The 20252-nt window shown below is 41.5% G+C and overlaps 1 protein-coding gene across 5 annotated transcripts in view; it reads right to left on the reverse strand.

Moving 5' to 3' along the window:
- Positions 1 to 8702: 8702 nt before the first annotated feature.
- The window catches only part of ERC1 (ELKS/RAB6-interacting/CAST family member 1), a 214022-nt gene continuing 202472 nt past the window's right edge, over positions 8703 to 20252 (reverse strand). For all 5 annotated transcript variants that reach the window (XM_048499842.1, XM_048499841.1, XM_048499840.1 and 2 more), the window contains one exon: positions 8703 to 15420. In XM_048499842.1, coding sequence (XP_048355799.1) covers positions 15283 to 15420 — 138 coding nt within the window. In that variant the 3' untranslated portion in view covers positions 8703 to 15282. The remainder of the gene's footprint in view (positions 15421 to 20252) is intronic.

Consider the following 20252-nt stretch of genomic DNA (forward strand, 5'->3'; position numbering starts at 1 on the left):
AGTCCGTCTCGATTATCTCCACAGTCACAACGAGGCAAACATAGACAAAGCCAAAAACATTGGACAGCAACAAGCAGATCAGCGTGGAATAAGCATCCCTAATTCCCGAAACAGCAGAAGTTTGAGATTGGGCAGCACAATGTTTAGCTTTAGCCATCATGGTTCAGTGTCAGAACAGACAGCAGGTCATGAAAAAGCAGGGCATGCGTTTGTTTCTGTCATTCATGCCCCCTCCTTTTTGCCAGCGGGGATCAAAGCAGCATATTCTCCTCCTTCCCACTTTATCCTCACAACAACCTTGCAAAGAAAAAAGTGTGCTGAGATTGTGTGACTGACCCAAGGACATCCACTTCCCATGGTAGCCTCCCAAGTTCCCAGTCCATAATTCTAACCCCTATACCACTCTAGCTGTCAGTGTGAAGGGAATGTGGGCATCACAACGATGCTCACTTGGTACTAAACCTAGACATGTGAGCAACCTCACCACCTAAGTCAGGGCAACAATGAACAAGACATTCTTCTAGTGCAGTGATGGCAAACCTTTTCGAGACTGAGTGCCCAAATTGCAACCCAAAACCTGCTTATTTATCGCAAAGTGCCAACACGGCAATTTAACCTGAATACTGAGGTTTCAGTTTAGAAAAAACAGTTGGCTCTGAGGCGTGCGTTACTAGGGAATAAGCTTGGTGGTAGTCGGTGACTTTGCTTTGAAGCAACCATGCAACTCTTCCAACGGGTGAATCATGACCCTAGGAGGGTTTACTCAGAAGCAAGCCCCACTGCCAGCAACCAAGCTTACTCCCAGGTAAAGGATCGCGCTGTAGTTCTTCCCATGAAAATCATTGGGGTTTAACAGCGCTTAACAGGGTTACCCACACTGCTTCCCCAAAACTAGGTCTTAGGTTTAATGCTAATAATTGAGCCCAGCGGCCCAGGCCAGCCTAGATGTGGGGGGGTTGGGGGCGACTCTGTTTGTGTGTGCCCACAGAGAGGGCTCTGAGTGCCACCTCTGGCACCCGTGCCATAGGTTCGCCATCACTGTTCTAGTGGCTCAGGCTCAGTTTCTATATTGGTCATAAGAAATTTTAGGCCTATTGCACAAGAAGTGCCTCAAAACAGAAAGGTGTTTCAAATAAGTTCAAACCCAGCAGCACCTGAGGGGATGAGCGTTTGAAAGTCAAAGTATTCTTTGTCAGAGAGAATTTGATAAAGAAGGATCCCTCTGATCATCCCCGCGTGAAGCAACAAACCAAACCACACGCTACTGAATTTAATCTGATGTAGCAATATTTTATTTTTTAAAAATATATATCCATTCGTATGGGCTCATCTTCAGATATTTCAGTTCGTGGATTGGTCCCACGCTGACTGAAAACAGATGTTTGCCGAAAAATCTGAAAAAAATCTGGGGAAAAAATTACACTGGAGGATTTAAATCTCCTCCCAAATAAAGAATGTTGTCCTGCGCATGTGCAGACGATGCACATACTTTCTATCCTGTGGCAGGGCCTGAGTAGCCGCTCACTCCTGGCACAGTGGCACCAAGAACTGTGCCATATTCAGCGGTAGCCACAGTCAGACCCTGGAAGTCATGCCAGGCTCTGTAGTGGTGGATCCCAGGAGCCACGGTGGCAGCAGAGACTGGGGCTCATTCCGCACAGGCAGAATAATGCACTTTCAAACTGCTTTCAGTGCTCTTTGAAGCTGTGCGGAATGGCAAAATCCACTTGCAAGCAGTTGTGAAAGTGGTTTGAAAACGCATTATTTTGCGTGTGCAGAAGGGGCCTGGGAGCCATGTGGAGCTTAAAGATGGCCACGGCACACTCTGGGGTCTGCGTAAGGCCCAGAGGCATTTGCAGCTGTGACTGGAAACTGCTGCGATGGCGAGTGGCAACAGCACAAGGGGCTTGGCTCTCCTTCCTGTTGGCCACTGATGCCCTCCGTGGCAGAGGCCCCCTGGGAAATTTCCCTGCATGTTAAACGGTCAGTCTGCCCCTGTTAAGTATTTCTTGCAGCTGCCTCACTAAAAACAAAAGAAGTCAAGAAGAAGAAGAGTTTTGGATTTATACCCCACCTTTCTCTCCTGTAAGGAGACTCAAGGGGGCTGACAATCTCCTTTCCCTTACCCCCCCCCCCCCCAACAAAAAACACTCTGTGAGGTGGGTGGGGCTGAAAGAGCTCCAAGAAGCTGTGACTAGCCCAAGGTCACCCAGCTGGCGTGTGTGGGAGTGTACAGGCTAATCTGAATTCCCCAGATAAGCCTCCACAGCTCAGGTGGCAGAACGGGGAATCAAACCCGGTTCCTCCAGATTAGATACACGAGCTCTTAACCTCCTCCGCCACTGCTGCTCCATGTTTACCTGGAAGGCAAATCACCCTGAATGCAAGAAGAAGAGTTGGTTTTTATACCCTGCTTTTTTCTACTGTAAGGAATCTCAAAGCTGTTTACATTCACCAAACTTTCAAAAGACGTACGTAAACATAATGCATATGTGGATCTAAAACAGACCCTTATTTTTCTTGATGGCACATGGGGGAGTAGTCCTATCCAATAAGTAGTGTGCAGTGATATATTTGTAATGTTGAAAGCACCAAAAGATTTGATTTGAAGTTGTAAGTAAAGATTTTGGTCGGGAAAACTATATTTTATTTTATTAAGTCACAGTAACAAAAAATCAGAAGTCATCAATTGAACAAGATGAAACTGATGGTAATAAGTTGAAACTGATGGTATAAGTTAAGCTAAATGTATTATTATTGCTCTAGAAATAAGGAAAGAAATATGGTTTATCCAGAAATAAGGGAAGAAATATGGTACTATTGCATTATTTTTTGCGTAAATTTGAATAGTTTATTTTTTTTAAAGTCAGTTTTTAAAGAATTTAAAAATATTATTTTCTGTTATTTCCACTAAACTGGATGCCATGACCCTCTTCTATTAAAATTTCCCCTAGCACAAGATTAAGCAGAAAGTAGCCGTTGACTCCATCTCCTTGTACTTCAGTTTATACTACTTCACATTGCCATGTTAGGCACACTCCAGTCTTGTCTGGTCTCCAACACTAGTCAAAGCTTAGCCCTGCAGTTGGTATTACAAACATTATTAAACTGGTTGCAGAAACTGCCGCCAGAGTTTGCTAAAAAATGTTAGCTCAAGACAAGCACCACAGAGTGGAAGATTGCAGACTGGACAGTTCAAGTCTGTGAAGACTGTGAACAACTGGACCCAGAGAGTTCGGCCGCCTGATCTTTTAGCATAAGCAACACAACTAGTTCAGACACAGACTGGTCTAAATTTGTGCAGTAATTTACATTTAGCGTCACCATTCCATGGTACCCCAGAGCCACTATTCACATAAGGATAATCTGTGGGAAAGAAAACAAAAAACAGCACTGTGACATATCATTTCAGGTGTACACCAAAGAGGTTTTAGGTGTATGTCCTAAAATATGAAGTGAGTTTGCAGCAAGAGGGAAAGCAGAGCAACCTACAGATTTTACAGAATAAATTAACGAATTAATAGAATATGCAACAATGGCAAAGTTAATATCTTCGATACATAATGGATCACTTACAGAATTTAGAAGAAAATGGGTATCTTTTTGGCCTATAGATCAAGGTCTGGGACAATAAGTGGTAACAGTGGGGAGATGGATGAGAAGAAAAGTTATATTTAGATCTTTTTAGGTTTGAAAATTTTAAACAGAATATCTGACAATTTTAGATGTTCACAGATGTTAGTAAGCTCCACACAATGTTTTTTTCTGTAACAATATTTTTTATTTTTTATAAAAATTTTTTTAAAAATATGAAGTGAGATGCAGCCAACAATGGTTACAGATGTATTCTACAGAGCCATCTGGCTGCATTTCTCCTTGGGCGTCAGTGTGGCAAACCTGTGTTTGCCTCATATGATGTGTTCCTTCACCAAACCTTGTATGTCAAGAGGATCTCATATGAGACAGCAAAGCTGCTCTGCCTCGGTGAAGACACACAAAGGGGCACACTGACCCCTCAATATTATCTGTGGTCCAGTGGTGGAGGGACAAGAAACTTACACTGAATCCAGACAAAACCAAGGGGATCGATCTTCTATCAGGAGTTCTACCTTCCCATAATATTTCTGGGACCACAGAACAAGGAATTGTTTAAAACAACTGTACTGACCTCGACGAACCAATGGTTTTGTTATGTATAAGGCAACTACTTGTGTGCATGTCTTAAAATTGTAATACACTGGGATGATCCCACAGTGGCTATGCAGCCCTGAGTCCTCCTTCTCGTGGACAACCCTCAACACTCTCAGTTACACATGTGGGATCAACTCTACATCTGAGATCAATGCTGTTAGCTCAGCTTTGGAGTCTATTGGGCAGCAGAGATAATTTTCAGTTGTAACCTTGATTCTTTCACCTATTGAAGTCCAGCTTTCTATCTGCTGGCTCTCACTGTCCATTCCATGAGCACTCAAAATCACAACAAGATCAAGCTGTCCTTGGCCAACTTCGTCACTACCATTCCATACAGAAAACATGCACATTATAACACTTGCTACTTCACAATGCTGATCTCACAGGCAAACTCTCACAATGTTACTGCCAGATTAAGACAAGAGAAATTCCACAAATATATGGGTCATGTAACAAACACAAAGGGGTTTTATCCTTCTCCCTTGAATTGCTGTCTAGAAGCCCCTTGGAGAACCTGCAATAATAAAAGGCTTGTCTCAAACAAATACGTTACTGCTCTAGTAGAATGTACTTTTAAGTCCCTGTGTTATATTTCCAGGCTAATGAGTAACATTATTATCCATCATGATGTCAACTAAGATAATGCTGCTTTACCTCAACTGGACGCCTCTGCTCTCTGAGCACAAAAATAGCAGATAAGGATTCTTGGGCATTCAAAGTATAAAAAGACAGCAATATTCTGACATTAATCTTTAAAGGGGGTGGCTCTCTAGATGAGTGAACTCATGGGCACGGAGTTCTCTTTCCCCATTATTTCCCCAAGGGGTAGATAAGCAGACACCACAGAATAGAATGTGGGTGACGGAGCTTCCTGTTAACATTAAAGAAAACGTCTCCAAAGGAATTGTTGGACCAAAAATGGTTTGTGAGCTGCACATCTTGATTACTGGAACCAGCATGGATGAGTGTATTCGAAGATGAATGTACTGGGCCTGAATTGTGCTTGAAAATCTTAGCCATGAAACTAACTGGGGAAAACCCATACACGCACTTGCTCCCCTGGGGTCTTTGCGAGGAGGGCATACAAAAACATCATAAAAGTAAATGCTGCCTTACCTATGGCAGGAAATTTTAAAACCATCTTTATCCTGGAAAGTGTGGGGCACAAAGAAACAGACTAACACAACAAATTCACTGCTGATCCATCAGGTTAGATCCAATGATCCATCAACAGATAGCAATAATGGCCATGGATCTTTACCATGCCCACCCAAGCAGTCTGTCTGATCGCCAGTGCAGTCGATTCCCGGGACCTGTGTGGACTAACAGACATACAGATTGATTGGTTTCCATGAGGAGGGGGAGGAGTGAACTTGCTCTTCAATTTCTACCCACAATGACAAAAGAGGGGACAATTTTACCCCCTCCTGGTTTTACCTGGTTGGTTTCAGTCTACTCAGGTCGCATGGCCATAAGAATCAACTTTCTCAGGCTTAGAAAGAACTGCTTGAGAGAGATGGCAGTGCAGGAAAGATTCACAGTCTTTGGAACGATGGATCGCTGTATCCAATTCACTGTGCTTTTAAAGGCTGCAAAGCGCTAGGCATGAAAGATCAAATAAAAATAAGCATGTTATGAGGTGCATGAATGTTAAGGCATGAACATGCACAACAGGATCCTTACCATAGGAATAAGAATCAGGGACCGTTATAAGCATTTCAAATGTTCCTATTTTGGGTTCAGACAGGACCATCTGAACTCTTTTCTGCCCAGCACATGAATAGCATCCTGATAATTTGTCAAAGGAATTTGGAATCTTTGGTGTTTCAGATGAACAATGTTATTATTTCAGGACCCTCCAAGCTGTGACTCAGGCATTCCTCCTACAGAAAGAATCTTCATGTCCTGATATCTTTTTCTTTCTCTCTCTTTTTTTTACTCTGACCACTTCCTGATTTGGTAACTCTTTGGTAACTCTTCAACCTCAGCAGCTTTCATGTTCTCAATGGGTATAATATAAAAATGCCATTCAAAGTGCTTTCTGAATGATACATTCCACGGTAACAAAAAATGTCATAATTCTACGTAGTTTTGTTCAGCAGACTGCAGGTAACACTTATCAGGGGCACAGAAAGCCCTGGCCTGCTGAAAGCCTAGAGGTATCATCTGCCAAACACATTAAAATAAACCAAAAAATTTATTGAATCAAAAGTCAACAGATCTCTTCCTGATGGTGTTCTTAGAAGTCTCTAAAGCTGTCTGTATCCTTGGCTCAAGACGTGTGCTTCCCATTTGTAACAAAACAGGGTAATGAAAATCCCCATAAAGTCAAGAGCTTAGATGAACTTCAAAAGCAAATGCTCATGGCTTTCTGGGGCTATAAAGTTTTTAACAGTTATTCCCAGAGCATGATGTAAAATGTTAAAACCCAAATATTAAAACAGATGTTTAAAATCTATACTGGCACCACTGTTGGGTCAGTTAGAACAACTGTCTTGTTTACTAAAAACTACACTGGGCACTAGAAGATCTTAAGGAGGGCGCAGCTGCTGAGCAGGCTACGACAACCGAACATTTGTTTCAAATGGTTATCACTCCTGTTCTGCAGTCCATCAGTTACCGAGCTGAATTCAGGGTATTGACTATTATGTAGAAGCCCTTCATAGCCTTGGTCCCTCTCATCCGCAGGATCATCTATCCCAATTCTTTGCCATGAAAGCTTCATTCATCTCATCAGAGTGCCACCCTGTGAATGACCAAACTCAATAATATCATGTGCTCTGTGCATTCTTTGTTAGGGCTTATGCATCATTTCAAGTTTGTTTCAGCTCAGTTTTAGATTTTTGCTAGTTTTCAGATTTCTGTAGTCCAAGCCCAGTTGCACTGTTCATTGGATGCCCCATCCTGTTGGATTGTATTTAGCTTACGCTGTGTAATCTTCCTTGAGTCTCAGTGAGAAAGGCAGACGGCAATGTGAATAAATAAATAAGACCAAGATGCATCCTGGATGGATTGATACTTGACTTTCTTTGCATCAGACAGTACTGATGGGGATTCAGAAGTGTTGAACCACAGAAACTCTTCATTAGGAATGATGCAGGGCAAAGAATGGAAACAAAAAGGTGGCAGCACAGGGACAAGTCAGTTTCTTCAGTATCCCGTCTTAAAATTCTGTCTACTTCTCCTTGTCCATGAAATGGTGAAATGATTCAGATCAGATGACACGAAGCTTCAGCTCTACTACATTCTAGTTCTGAAACACCACGTGACATGAAATGTTGCTTGTGCTAGAGATGCCGAGTGGAACATTTCAAAGTAGCATTTATTTTACTGGTGAGGCTTTGCTGGTGGCAGCTTGGGGAAGAGTCCCTAGCCTGACACCTTCTTTGACGGTCTGCTGAGTGCTCATATGACTAAGTGAAAATGTATGTAACCTGAGACTAACCTAAAAATCATTCTCCAGGTTTGTGGGCTGCCAGAAAATGTTCTGGGGAGGGGCCATAGAATAAGGATAGAGCAGATGCTTTGTGTGCACAAGATCCAAGGTTCAGTCCTAGGCCGGTTACGCATGGGCTCAATGCTATTGACAACTAGGGTTTTTATCCTTCTTCCTCATAGCATTGTAGTGCATTCATACACCTCCTGGGGTTTCCCCAGCTTTTCCCCAGTCTTTCTCAAACCTCCATTGCTGTGGTGTTTTGACAAAAGACTGCAGTACAGCTGAGACAGCTACGTGTGTGTGTGAGACGTGTGTGTGTGTATGTGTGGATGTACGTTTGGATTTTCCTGGGTATTTGCCATTGCCTGCCTCTGCGTGGGCTGAAGGAGTTCTGGGAAAACTGTGACTGGTCCAAGGTCACCCAGCAGGCTTCATATGGAGGAGTGGGGAATCAAACCCAGTTCTCCAGATTAGAATCCTTTTGCTCTTAACCAATACACCATGTTGGCTTTTGTCAATTTCATAGTTACATCAATAAACCATTATAATAACAAGGGTAGCAGATGATATGAATTCCCAGCTTTCATGGAAAAGGTAAATCTCTAGCTCTTTTCAGTTGCAGAGAAATACAGGCAAAGAGGCTATAGCTGTTTAAAACACGAAGGAACAATGAAAGTTGGGAACTGATAGAACCTGTTGCACTTACTGTAACAGTGCATTAATGAACAATATGAAACAGATGGTTAAAAAATGAAACAGTTCCAGCAGCCCAGGGGAGGGGCAATGGCCACTGTTGGGGGTCTGGGATGGGGAGCCCTGCCACATGGAAATCCCATTGCCACTGCACCATATCAGTAGTGGCCCTGGCAACAGGGAAACCACTCTGGCCATGGCCAGTTAAACTATCTCCAGTTGCAGGCCATTACCTCGAGGTCATGTCTCAACTGCACAGGGGGATAGAGAAGGAAATCTTGCCAGAAGAAAGGTTCATCTTCTTGGGAACCCTGCCTGGAGAAAACACACTGCAAAAAGCAAGACAAAGGCATTCAAAAGAAGAGACAGCATGGTTTTGAAATAATTTTATAATTTTCTGATGAACTTAGTTTGTGAATAAAAAAGGAAACAAAACTGAACAAAAGTGTTTTATATTGTCAAGGCAAAGTTGAATATATAACATTTTTTTTCCTTGCAATTCATTATCCTGTCAGTAACATGACTCCATCAATAAAACACGTAAAAGCTGAAGGCAGCTTGCACACAGGCATCACAGGCATTTTTACCACCTCCTGCTGCCGCTTGCTTCCAGAAGGAACTCAAAGTATGTCAGGATTATCCCGCAAAGCTAGTCTTCTCCTCCGTTAAAGTGCAACATACCACTTTCCAAGCAGATAAAAGATTGCTGTCTGTAGTGGGAGAATCGAGGACTTCCTACAATTTTTCACTCAGTATGACAGCTCACTGGCACTGCTGTAATGAATGATCCAGAAAACTAGAAATTGACAGTTAGTTTTTAGCATGAGATGAACCCAAGGGAAGTAAGAATACTGTTTTGGCAAATAAGGATGAATAGCATGTCTTATGAAACTATATGGGAGGCATTCTCTTTTTTGGGGAGGTGGAGGAATATAATGCTATTTATTTTATCATCCCTCAGAGTTGAAACGTGAACATCTGGTAAGCACCACAGGCTGATGAGCAGAAAGCAAGCTGAAATGCAGAACTTAGACACTGTCTCAACATAAACAGGTCTTATCAAACCCAAGTAAGTGAATTAACTACCTAAATCATGATCTGAGCAAACTGATGGGGAAGAGAAGTCAATGGGAAAAATCTATTTCCCCAAAATTAGTTTTTTAAAATGTACATTCATGTTTAAGATGTCACCAATACCACTAGAAGTGTATTTATTATACAAAGATTTAGGTTCTCCATACCATAAGTCCATATATTTTAATTCAATGGTATAGAAAAGAACTGCAAACCCCTTTGATACAAAAACAAGAAATTCTAGAGGAACATTTTCAAAAGTAGGTGGGCACAGAATAACCACACCCATGTAAACTGGTCCTGGCAGAGCTGAAGGTGCATTTAGAAATGCTAAGTAGCTTCCAGGAGACACAGGTAGGACTGGTGTGTATGCAAATATGATTCACTGCATCCCAAATGTTAAGCCAAAACTGCAGTTTTACAGCCCCCAGGGATATCTACAAGGACAGCAGCAGCTAGCAAAAACTAGCTAATAATTGTCCCTTTCTATGTTTTAAAAGCAGACTGTACAGCAGAGGGTTACAAGTTCAGAGTTAATAACATTCCTAAGAGGCCACACTGGTTTGGTCTTCCTTGGTCTGTCAAAGGCAACTGATAGGTACCATGAACCTAAAAAGTAAAATAAAAATCCATGTCCTTATAGAAACTGGGAGGAGGGATCCAGAACTTTGCCTTTTCATATTTTGAATTCCTTTGGATGACACATTAAATGCTTATATTTTTAAACACGACTTTTATTTTCATTTCTACTTCTATCTTTTAAAAAGTAAATCGAACAATAGACACACATTGTCAGTTAACTGCCCCAGCCCGAGGACCACATAGACAATAATCGACAAGCAGAGAACAAAACAGGAAATAAAAAAAACCCTGAAAAAGTCAAGGGAGAAATACCAATGATGACAGGTTACAGCACTCGCCACACACACTGGAAAAAAGTCATTATTCTTATGTTTATGTTTTTGACACTAAAAAGTTTGGAAATGATTTTATTCTTCTATTTTTTTAAAAAAATCAGCAGACACAGCCATTTTGTTCAGAAAGGATAATGCTTCCTCTACTTAAATGGAAAAAGGTTAAAAAATATTATTTATTTTATAAAAACAGCACCTGCTGAGCTGACAAGACTGAGTAATTGGCAAGAGAGGAATTTGTCTTGTCAATTCTGGCAGCCCCAAAACACCCACAGACTGACTTTCCCACCCCACTAGCTTTGTTGGGGCAGTGTTATTAAATATAGAGCGCTCCACTTTCCATTTCTCCATGCTGCAAGAGTTTCTGAAAGGGTTCCTTCAAACCCCAAGCACTTTGACAGAAAGACACTCCATGATCATTACACTAAACTCACTGCAAGAACTTCTACTACAGTGACAGCAGGAAAACTATACTTGTGATAGAAACCAATATAAAACGATGCATCCCACTGTCTTTTGATAAGAAAAATTTCATGGCACTCAAACACAACAAGGTACGAGACGGGAGAAAAACAGTGTTTCATTAACTTTTTTTTTCATGATGCAAGAATTTCCTCAAGCAGAGTACCCTCGAAACATTAGAATGGTTAGAAACAGAATGCACCTTGGTTGCAAAATACATAAAGAAAATCCTCTAGGATGAAAAGTCTCCTGGAGCAATACCCTCGCAGGTTTTTCCCTTCTCTAAATCGTATTTGATGGCACACATAGTGCCTCAGCATAATGCCATTACTTTCACTGTAGTTGGTGTTTGGGATTTCCAGAGAATGTTTGGCATTGCTGAGTGAAAAAACAGCCACAATAATAACTGTAACAGACCCAATACACCAGAAACCTTTTTCATCTAGATGTGCCGACAATTCTTTCCTTACATGTTGGCAGCTATTGTCACTACGCAATTCCAATGTTGAAATATTGTTCATATCAGGATTACACATGATTTTGAAATGAGAATTTGTATTCCTGAGGATCGTTCAAGATTTTCAATCAACCTGTCAAGAAATTATTTGAGTTCTTACACACAAAGTAAGATGAAGTCTCTTATTCCCTCCTGTAGGGAGGACTCCTGCAGTTTAGAAACCTTTTTGATATTTAACAAATCAAACTGCTGTAGTTTTAAGAAGTAAACAAATATTACCTAAAGAAAGCCAAGCCGGTTATAATCGTGAAGAAAACCCCACTAATGTGGCAAACCCAAAACAAGGTATGCTGGAATTCCCTGATAAGAGTGTATTTTTGAATCTTGGACTCAAGGACAAAACAGCCAAAATTATACAACTGTGGCACATTTGTCCAGAGCCATCTTTACTGAACATGAGTGATGAATCCTACTTGTCTCAGGAACAGACATCTACAATTGATGTGTGTACTGGCGATCAGATGGACACATATATCTACAATCCCTTCTGACTTGACCATGTTGGTATACCATCTCATAAGCAGACAATGTCAACTTGACTTCCAAGGAAGTCAACTGTCTCATATTTCACATTAAAGGAAAGAAGTTGAAGCAGGCCATGTTCAACTGCCCTAGCATGATCAAAGCCTTAGAACTGAGGCCTCACAGTTCCTAAAGAAGTCACTGATAAATCTAAATCTGCTCTACTCCAAGGTAAAACATTGCTTGGTTTCTCTCTCTAAAGCTCCTTTTCTAATGATTTAGAATGGGCTTCAGGGTGGCAGAAATAAGTTAGCAATTATAAATATGAAACCACCGCCAGTCCTACTGCTACTATCATGCTGCACCTGATCATGTCTTGAAATGTGCCTTGAGAATGGTTAAGCAAGCTGTGTTAATGTGATACTGAATTATCCATTCGCAGAGGATTATTTACAACACTGAGTATTTAACAGCATTCTACTGAAGAAGTAATTTATGAAAATACTTCCGTATCACAAAGGCCTTATAGAGTGGCCTTCTGCTGAACACTTCGTGTTCCAAAGAAGAAGTACAGATTCACTCTAGTTCCCTATTGTTGCAGCTGAGACTGTTATTAAGGGAATTGTTTGATTCATACATGTTTTGTGTACATTTGTATGGTGGAATGTTTTGTATGTTTATACTGTTTTAGATCATTAAGGCACCTTTATTACTTTTTCACTTCACTAAGTAAATGGTTTAGCTCAACACAGGAGTGCTGTTGTATGTGTGTCAATGATAGTAGCAGTAGGACTGGCAGAGGTTTCATATTTATAATTGCTATCTAGTACGCTAATCCTAATCATGATAGTTATAATGGCAGGACTAAGTTCCCAGAACAAGGTGGAAAAGTTGTACTTTTGCGTGCGGGGAAGGAATCGGAAGGCATTGCAAGACAGGCGTATTCCAAATTTGGAGATGAGGGGAGGGTTTGAACAATGACCAAATGGCCAGTGTGGGAACAGGCTCTGCTCTAATAATCCCTCCAGAAAACATGCTGTGAGTAGAGTAGAGTGTAAACAATGGGCGTTATCACCATTTCATTGCAATCTGTATTGCAAACACTGTGCAGGCAAGAGCCTGTGTCTGCTGAAGCAATCCCAGGGCCTTTCCCCTCTTTTCTTTTCTTTTCTTTCTTTCTTTCTTTCTTTCTTTCTTTTCCTTTCTTTCTTTCTTTCTTTTTTGCAGTAGCATAGCCACATGGTGGCAGCTGAGTTAAAGGCTCCAGAAATACGAAGATGGAGAGCTGTGATTTATGGGCAGCCCAATAAACACGTGGGGATGAAGGAGCAACCACAGGCAATTATCTATGACTGGCTCCCCTCCCTACCCTCAGCAAAAACAAATGCTATGAAGAATCATCTCCCATAAGAGGTTTACAAGCACAGTCGGTTGCAGCCACCTGATAAGGAAAATTCCACAGCTTCTCCCACAGAGAGAGTAGATTGTTTTACAGCAGGGAACAAGGGGCAGCTGGAGACTTAATGGGACAGCCGGGGAGTGGTGGTGGTGGGAAGATGCTAGGCCTGCAGGGCTGTGATAGTTTTACAGGCACCATTAAATTCCTACAGTGAGTAATTAGGGGTGAAGAAGAACAAGCTAGAAGATTTCAAAACAGAAGCTCCTATCAAAATGCGCTGATTCAAACAATAGGGCCAAAGGCGCGGCTCTGGTATGAGGCATGGCTCATGGTATGTACAGTCACTGTCTACATGCCTTCCGGTAAAGGCAATTTCAACCTTGAGAACAATCAGCTCTCCCCGCTCCATTTTACGGCTCTGGGATGAAAAGCAGCAGCCACAGGATATTACGGCTGTCAGTTCTACAACTCCCACCCCATCCCCAAAAGCCATGAACGAGCCACGTAAATTTCTCATGAGAAAACCACGGGAGAAGGCGATGCTGCTCAAGACCAAGACTACTTCTGTTGCGTCTCTTTTCTCGAGTGCCTCAAGGTACCCCAATGCAACTGCTGCAGAAAGGAAGGAACTGAACATCAGTAAATAAATTGGCACCGGATGGCCCCTTTACATCCCTTTACAATAAAATACAAGGACCATACCAGAAATGCTAATTTTGAGAGTGTTACTTTCCTTTCTGTATATGTTTGAAAAAATCAGTGATGTCTTAGCATATGGGTTGCCAGATTTGGGGGGAAATGCAGAAGAAGAGAGTAAAATTCAAGATAGTGGAAATAATTATTTAATACATTTGGCAATGCCTCTGAAATAAGGTGGGAAAAAGACTTCAGAGCGTCTGCCTTACCAATGTGGAATGCAGGGTCAAGGGAACCACATTATGGGAACTTCCATCTCTGAAACACTTATGCTGGAAAAAACCAAACACGGTGAATCAGTCAAAACAGTAAAAAAACAACCTAAGAGTGAGAACTCTTTCCTCTACCTCATTATGTCCCAGTTCCTGACCACTTTTCTCTTATTGGCTGTAGAGGTACTATTGACTCTGAAAATTGAAAACCTACATACAAAGTTAGTTTCTCTAAGGAAGAATACAGCGATACCAAAATTGTTCTGCTGAATACCTGTAGAATGACACTATGCATAAAACCAGCACACACATAAAACTATGTCCACAATTAGTGCAATACATATGAATATTCAGATTCCTATCCAGCCTGTTAATTTGGCTTTGCAAACAGGACGCCATTTGGAGAAACTATTCTGGACTCACTAATCAGTGTGTTGGGGTGCTATGGAGGTAAAGCATTAGGTGTGACCATATTTAGTACTCTGCTACTAGGCACAGAAGTAAAACTAGAAACTGTTAAAAAGTCAGGCATGAAGAAAGCATCCCACAAATGAGAATGCAAAGATACACCGAAGAGATAATGACAGACTGGCTGGATAAAGAAAAGCCAGTTAAAGAAAATAGGGCCCAGCATTTCAGGGCCCGTTTAGTAAACAAAAATGCAGCTCACGATATGAAGAAGATACTACACATTAACATTCTGCCTGCTTGCTTATTTGTCATGACCGCTGAGAGGGTACTCTCCCTCTACGATAACTTCTTTTAGGTAAAACATTTGTGTAGACACAGGCAGCAGATTCGGAGCTAGCTAAATGGATGCAGACCACTACCAGAGCATGGGAAATCAAGGCAAGTGCTCCATCGTTACCACCTTAGGAACCACCAGAACCAGTTGTGTCCAAAACATCGCCGCTTCCGTGTTTACGGGGCTCAGCAAATTTCTGAGCAGACGCATCACAAAAGTCGGCAGGAAAGGTAACTGGGAGGCATATTCCAAAGTTTAGAAGGCAGTGAGAAGATGAATGCAGGCATGATTCAGAACTTCGAGAGTGGAAGAGCTGAGATACCAGTTCAGTTCAGTTTTTGTTTTTTTTATAAAAAGGTGCACCAAAAGTTCTGTTCTGGTCTCTCCCCTCATGCTGTTCCTCATCTTCATGACTCCTCGGGCTGGCTGGGCTCGGGCCCTGGGCATGCCTCTTCTGGCGGGCCTCTACCAGTTCAGGTCATGACGATTCCTCAAGTGCATTGACAACTTGCTCCAGGATGTCGGGGCAGTGATCGGCTATCTGCTGTAGAATGGCATTGGCAAACTCTTGAAGCTCTGCACTGTCCCTCTCGCCTTTCTCCAACTCGTCATGAAGCTGCAAGGAAATCAAACACAGAATTCATTGAGCGCCGGATGAGGGGTTCCATGCAGTGCTTGGCACTTTGTTAAGAAAAAAAAGCAAAAAAGAAAATATACACCTTAAAAGCATGATTAAAGAGGGTGGCAGAATAAGTGTGAATGAGTCAGAAGGCTACTACTATGAACTGCTTTCACTTCTAACATGTTTGGGGAAAAAATCCAAAACGTTTATTTACTTCACTTGTATCCCACCTTTCTCACCAACGGGGGCCCAAAGTAGCTTACACTCATCTCCTCCATTAATGCAGCAAGGGTATATCCTTCTGCCGTAAAACATACTGAATGTTGCCTCTCAAGCTGACAGTTTTTCCTTGGGAAATATAGATTGTGCACCTGTGTAACTCACAGTAGGTTAAATCACAATACATTTATAAAACAATATTCTTTTCAATCACAGCTGACTTTGCCGGATTTTCAAGGCCAGAGACCTTAGGAGCTGGGTTGCCATTGCCTGCCTCCATGTATTTGGTATTTCCTTGGAGGTCCAATATTGGGCAGGGTCAGGGCTGAGAGTGTGTGACTGGCCCAAGGTCACCAAACAAGCTTTCATGGTGCGAATGGGGATTTGAATCTAGTCTCTTTAACCACCACACCATGCTGGTTCTAAGGCAATATTTGGATTTGTTTATAGACATGTTGTAACATTAGTCTCCATTGAAACAGAGGGTTAGATCCAGTGTGTTTCTCTGGGTGCAAAAACTTCCAAGAGTGTAACTTTTCTAGCTGCCCCCTTCTGACGTCTTATTCCTGAGGGAGAGGGGACCAGAAGGGACAGGACTGGGTGGTACTTTGGGCTACTGTGTGTGGGGACAGGTGCAAAAGTTGCAATTTAAGAGCAGAAGTTCTTATGCCCTTAAACAAGGATCCACCCAGTGTCTAACCACTGTCTTTCCAAAGAAGAGCAAACCAACTGATACTCTTCCATTATGCTTACCCAAAGAGAAGACAACATGGAGTAAATCATGATTTTCTCCAGACTAAATTATGAGCTGATGAAAACGTTCCCTGTATACCCTGTGTACATATTATGGTCATGCAAAATAGAGTATGTTTCCCAGAATGCGTTAGTATGGTACACTACTAAGACAGGAACAAGAATTTTTTAAAAACTCTTAAAAAGTATACATTTGAAAAAGAAAAAAAACTTGTTCTAAACCCTGGGGATAAAAAACAGAAGATGAGATAATAAAGGCCCCCAAATGAATGGAATCAGTTTTCTCTTATTCAATGAATGTTATTGTAAGACATTCCAGGTATTTTGTTCTTAAATAGCTGCTGCTCAGAAACAGTAACACGAGTATGAGAGATCCTAAGGCCAAAAACTGCAAATTCCAAATCAATTTAATTTGGACTTAGTAGTAGGTATAGGTGGGGACAGGGGAAAGGCATTTATCTTCTGGATCTGCTTTGAGTCTTTCATGGCAGCAGTTCAGTTTTAGTATTTTAAAATTCTCCATAAGGGAATCACTGTGCGCAAAGTCCCATGGAGAGCAGCACCCATCTGAGTACAACCACAACAAGGGGATGATTCCTGGTAGAAATTCAAATGAGTATTTGCCTTCTGCATGAAAGATTTTACATTATGTATACCATTTATGGAATGTGAGATCAAGTAACTAAAAAATCATAAACAAACATCATTTTTAAACATTTACACTCCTGTATCCCCAACAACTTCCACCTCAAGGACCCACATTGCAGCTCACAGCAATAAAAACAACCAGAAAATAAAATCTTTTGTAACTTCTTAAAGACCACCCCCCTCCTTCGTCCCAATCCATGTCTAAGGACAGGAGAAAAGGGTAGGGAAAGAGAAAAGAAACAGAAAAAAATGTATAATGCAGCAAAACTCTGAAATAGTTTATTTGTTAATGAAAACATTTCTATCCTGCCTTTCCTCCTGGTTCAAGACAGCTTACAAAAGTTTCAAAGGTTTTTGTTCCCAGTTACTACGGTGTTGGTGGAAAGTACTGCCAGATGGAAGCTGACTTGGGGCAACCCTGGATGGTTCTCAAGGCCAGAGACGTTCACAGGTGGTTTGCCACTGCCTGGCTCTGTGTCACGATCCTGGATTTCCTTAGTAATCTCCCATCCCAATACAGGCCCGGGTTGACCCTGTTTAGCTTCTGAGATCTGACGAGATCCGTGCTGGCCAAGTCCATCCAAGTCAGGGCAGTTTCAACTATACTATCCCATGACGGTCAGCTTTTCATCATGTATTCTTTATTCATTAAATTACATTTTTATCCCACCCTTTCCCCGGAGGGCTCAGGGCGGGTCACAACGTTAAAATACACCACGCATTAAATAAAACAAAACATTAAATGTTATAAATGCATCCTATGTTCTAAAATTCCCGTACAGTTAAATAGCCATACGGTATCAAAGTAGAATAAAGTAGATGGCGACTCAAAGAGATCCATCCCAAACATTTTTTAAAGTTAGCAAATGATGGAAGTATATGATCGATGCTGGTATCTTTCTCTTTCACTTCAACATAAAGAATTCTACAACAATTCAATATGAAGACATCAGATGTTCACCAGATAAGGGACATGTGAAAAAGTACATGAGGAGAGATGGGCCTTCGAAAGTTGAACAGAAATTGGGGTTTGGTGAGATGAACTCACCAGAATAGCAAAATAAGGAGCTCAGAATTTTTCCCCCTTGTCTTCAGAGGAGTATTAGGACCTCACAAACGAAAACAATTATAGGCTGCACTCAGCCATGGCAATACTCAGGAGAAAACCAAACAAGTCAGGCTGACTGGCTTCAGATCTTGAATTAAGCTCCCTGTATCACAACTGAATGTGCTTTATAACTGGTTACATGCACTCTGGAACAGATTACTCAAGGATACCACTGGCTTACACGCGTTACCACTGGAATTTCCTACATGCGAATAGCTTCTGGTTTGAATTTGTCTATGGCTGTCTTAAACAGAGTGTGAAAAAGAAATAAATGTATGTTTGCTTAATGGGAACCATTTTTGCTGTCAAATGCAATAATCATGACAATAGGACATCTGATTCATATCCTACTTCTTTTATGGTATCATGGAACAACAGAAGCCTTATCATAATCAGGTGTAAGAAATTCTATTTGGCCATGCATGAAAAAGATACAGTGGACACCACTGACACATTCCACTATAACGTACATATACCTTAAATAAAATTTGAAAGTTTAAAAAAATGTGAGATGTATCATGACTACAGATTTTGTGACCCTCCAAGCCGAACATGCTCACCGACCATATATTGAAGACTGGAACATGTTTGATAAACACTCTGGTTTTTTGTGCTTCCAGAAGATCAGCAAAAGCAGGATGGCTGCAGCCCATCAGGGTTTGATAATACTTGGTATATGTGGCCGAGGTCTGGTGGATCTTGTTCCTAACGTTTTGCCTGCATCTGTGGCTGGCATCTTCAGACGTGTATCACAGAGGGAAGTCTGTTACGCACTGTGTCCACCAGATCATGGCCACACAGCCCGGAAAACCCACCAGAACCAGTTGAATCCGGCTGTGAAAGCCTTGGTATATATGGTTTGCTGGGATCATAATATATGAAATACAATAGTTCCATCTCCTAAATAAATCAATCTCCGCTCCTAAAGAAACCTACTCTGGACCCAGAAGAACTACTGTCCAGCCTCAATTGTATCATCTTTGAGCAAGAATAACTGAACAAGTGGTGGGCTGGCCAACATCAGAGTTTTCTGCATGATGGATTTTTTGGATCCATGTGCTGGGAGACAGACAGGGGTGTGACCCTGTTGATTCTCCTGGACCTCTCAGCAGCTTTTGATATTATCAATCACAGTATCCTTCTGGATTGCCTTTTGAGATTGGAAGGCACTGTTCTGCAGTAGTTCTGGTCCTACCTTGAGGGAAGCCTTCAGAGTGCAGTGCTGAGAGACTGCTGCTCTGCCCTTTTGCCTTTGGCCTACAGGTCCCCCCGTGCTCTTCAACATTTATGCAAAGCCACTGGAAGCAGTCATCTGGAAATTTTGACTGAGTTGCCACCAACATGCAGATGACGCTCAGTTCTATTTCATGCTACCAGGAGATCCCAGGGAGGATGTATGAAATGTGAACAGGTGCATGGGGACAGTTTGGGAATGAATGAAGGGTGAAAAGCTGAAACTTAATTCAATTACAGGTGCTGGAATTGTCCTTTAAAGCTTGGTACGGCCTGGGACTTAAGGACTGCCTTCTCCTATATGAACTTACCCACTAGCTTTGGTCATCTTTAGAGGCCACTGCCATCTGAGGCTCAATGAGCGGTGACCCAAGAAAGGGCTTTCACAGTTGTAGCATTAAAACTTTGAAATACTCTTCTGAGGCAGATTCATCTGTCTTTCTTTGTAAGTATCTTCCACAGTAGGTGAAGATTTTTTAGTTTCATTTGGCATACCGCCAGTAGCAGTTATTGGCTCTTCAGGTATTGTTATGAGTTTTTATTGAATTATTTTCCAATTTTAAATGTTTATAATTGTTCAAATGTTTTACTGTTTTTTATATGCGCCGCCATGGAAACCCTAAACTGGGTGGAAAGGCAACGTGAAAAGGTTTTCAATAAATAAAATACCTCTGAAGAATAAACAACACAACAACTTGGTGATTAATGCACTTTAAAAACATGGGATAAAATCATGAAACATTCATTCATTTAAACTATTTATCTGCTAGTCTTTCTCTCAAGCATCTCAGAAACAAAGATAGGTAAAATAAAAGCAACCTGAAAAGATAAAAATTAAAACAACAGATATAAGACATTTTTAAAA

Source organism: Sphaerodactylus townsendi, linkage group LG06 (assembly GCF_021028975.2).
Source record: "Sphaerodactylus townsendi isolate TG3544 linkage group LG06, MPM_Stown_v2.3, whole genome shotgun sequence".
Classification (NCBI taxonomy): domain Eukaryota; kingdom Metazoa; phylum Chordata; class Lepidosauria; order Squamata; family Sphaerodactylidae; genus Sphaerodactylus; species Sphaerodactylus townsendi.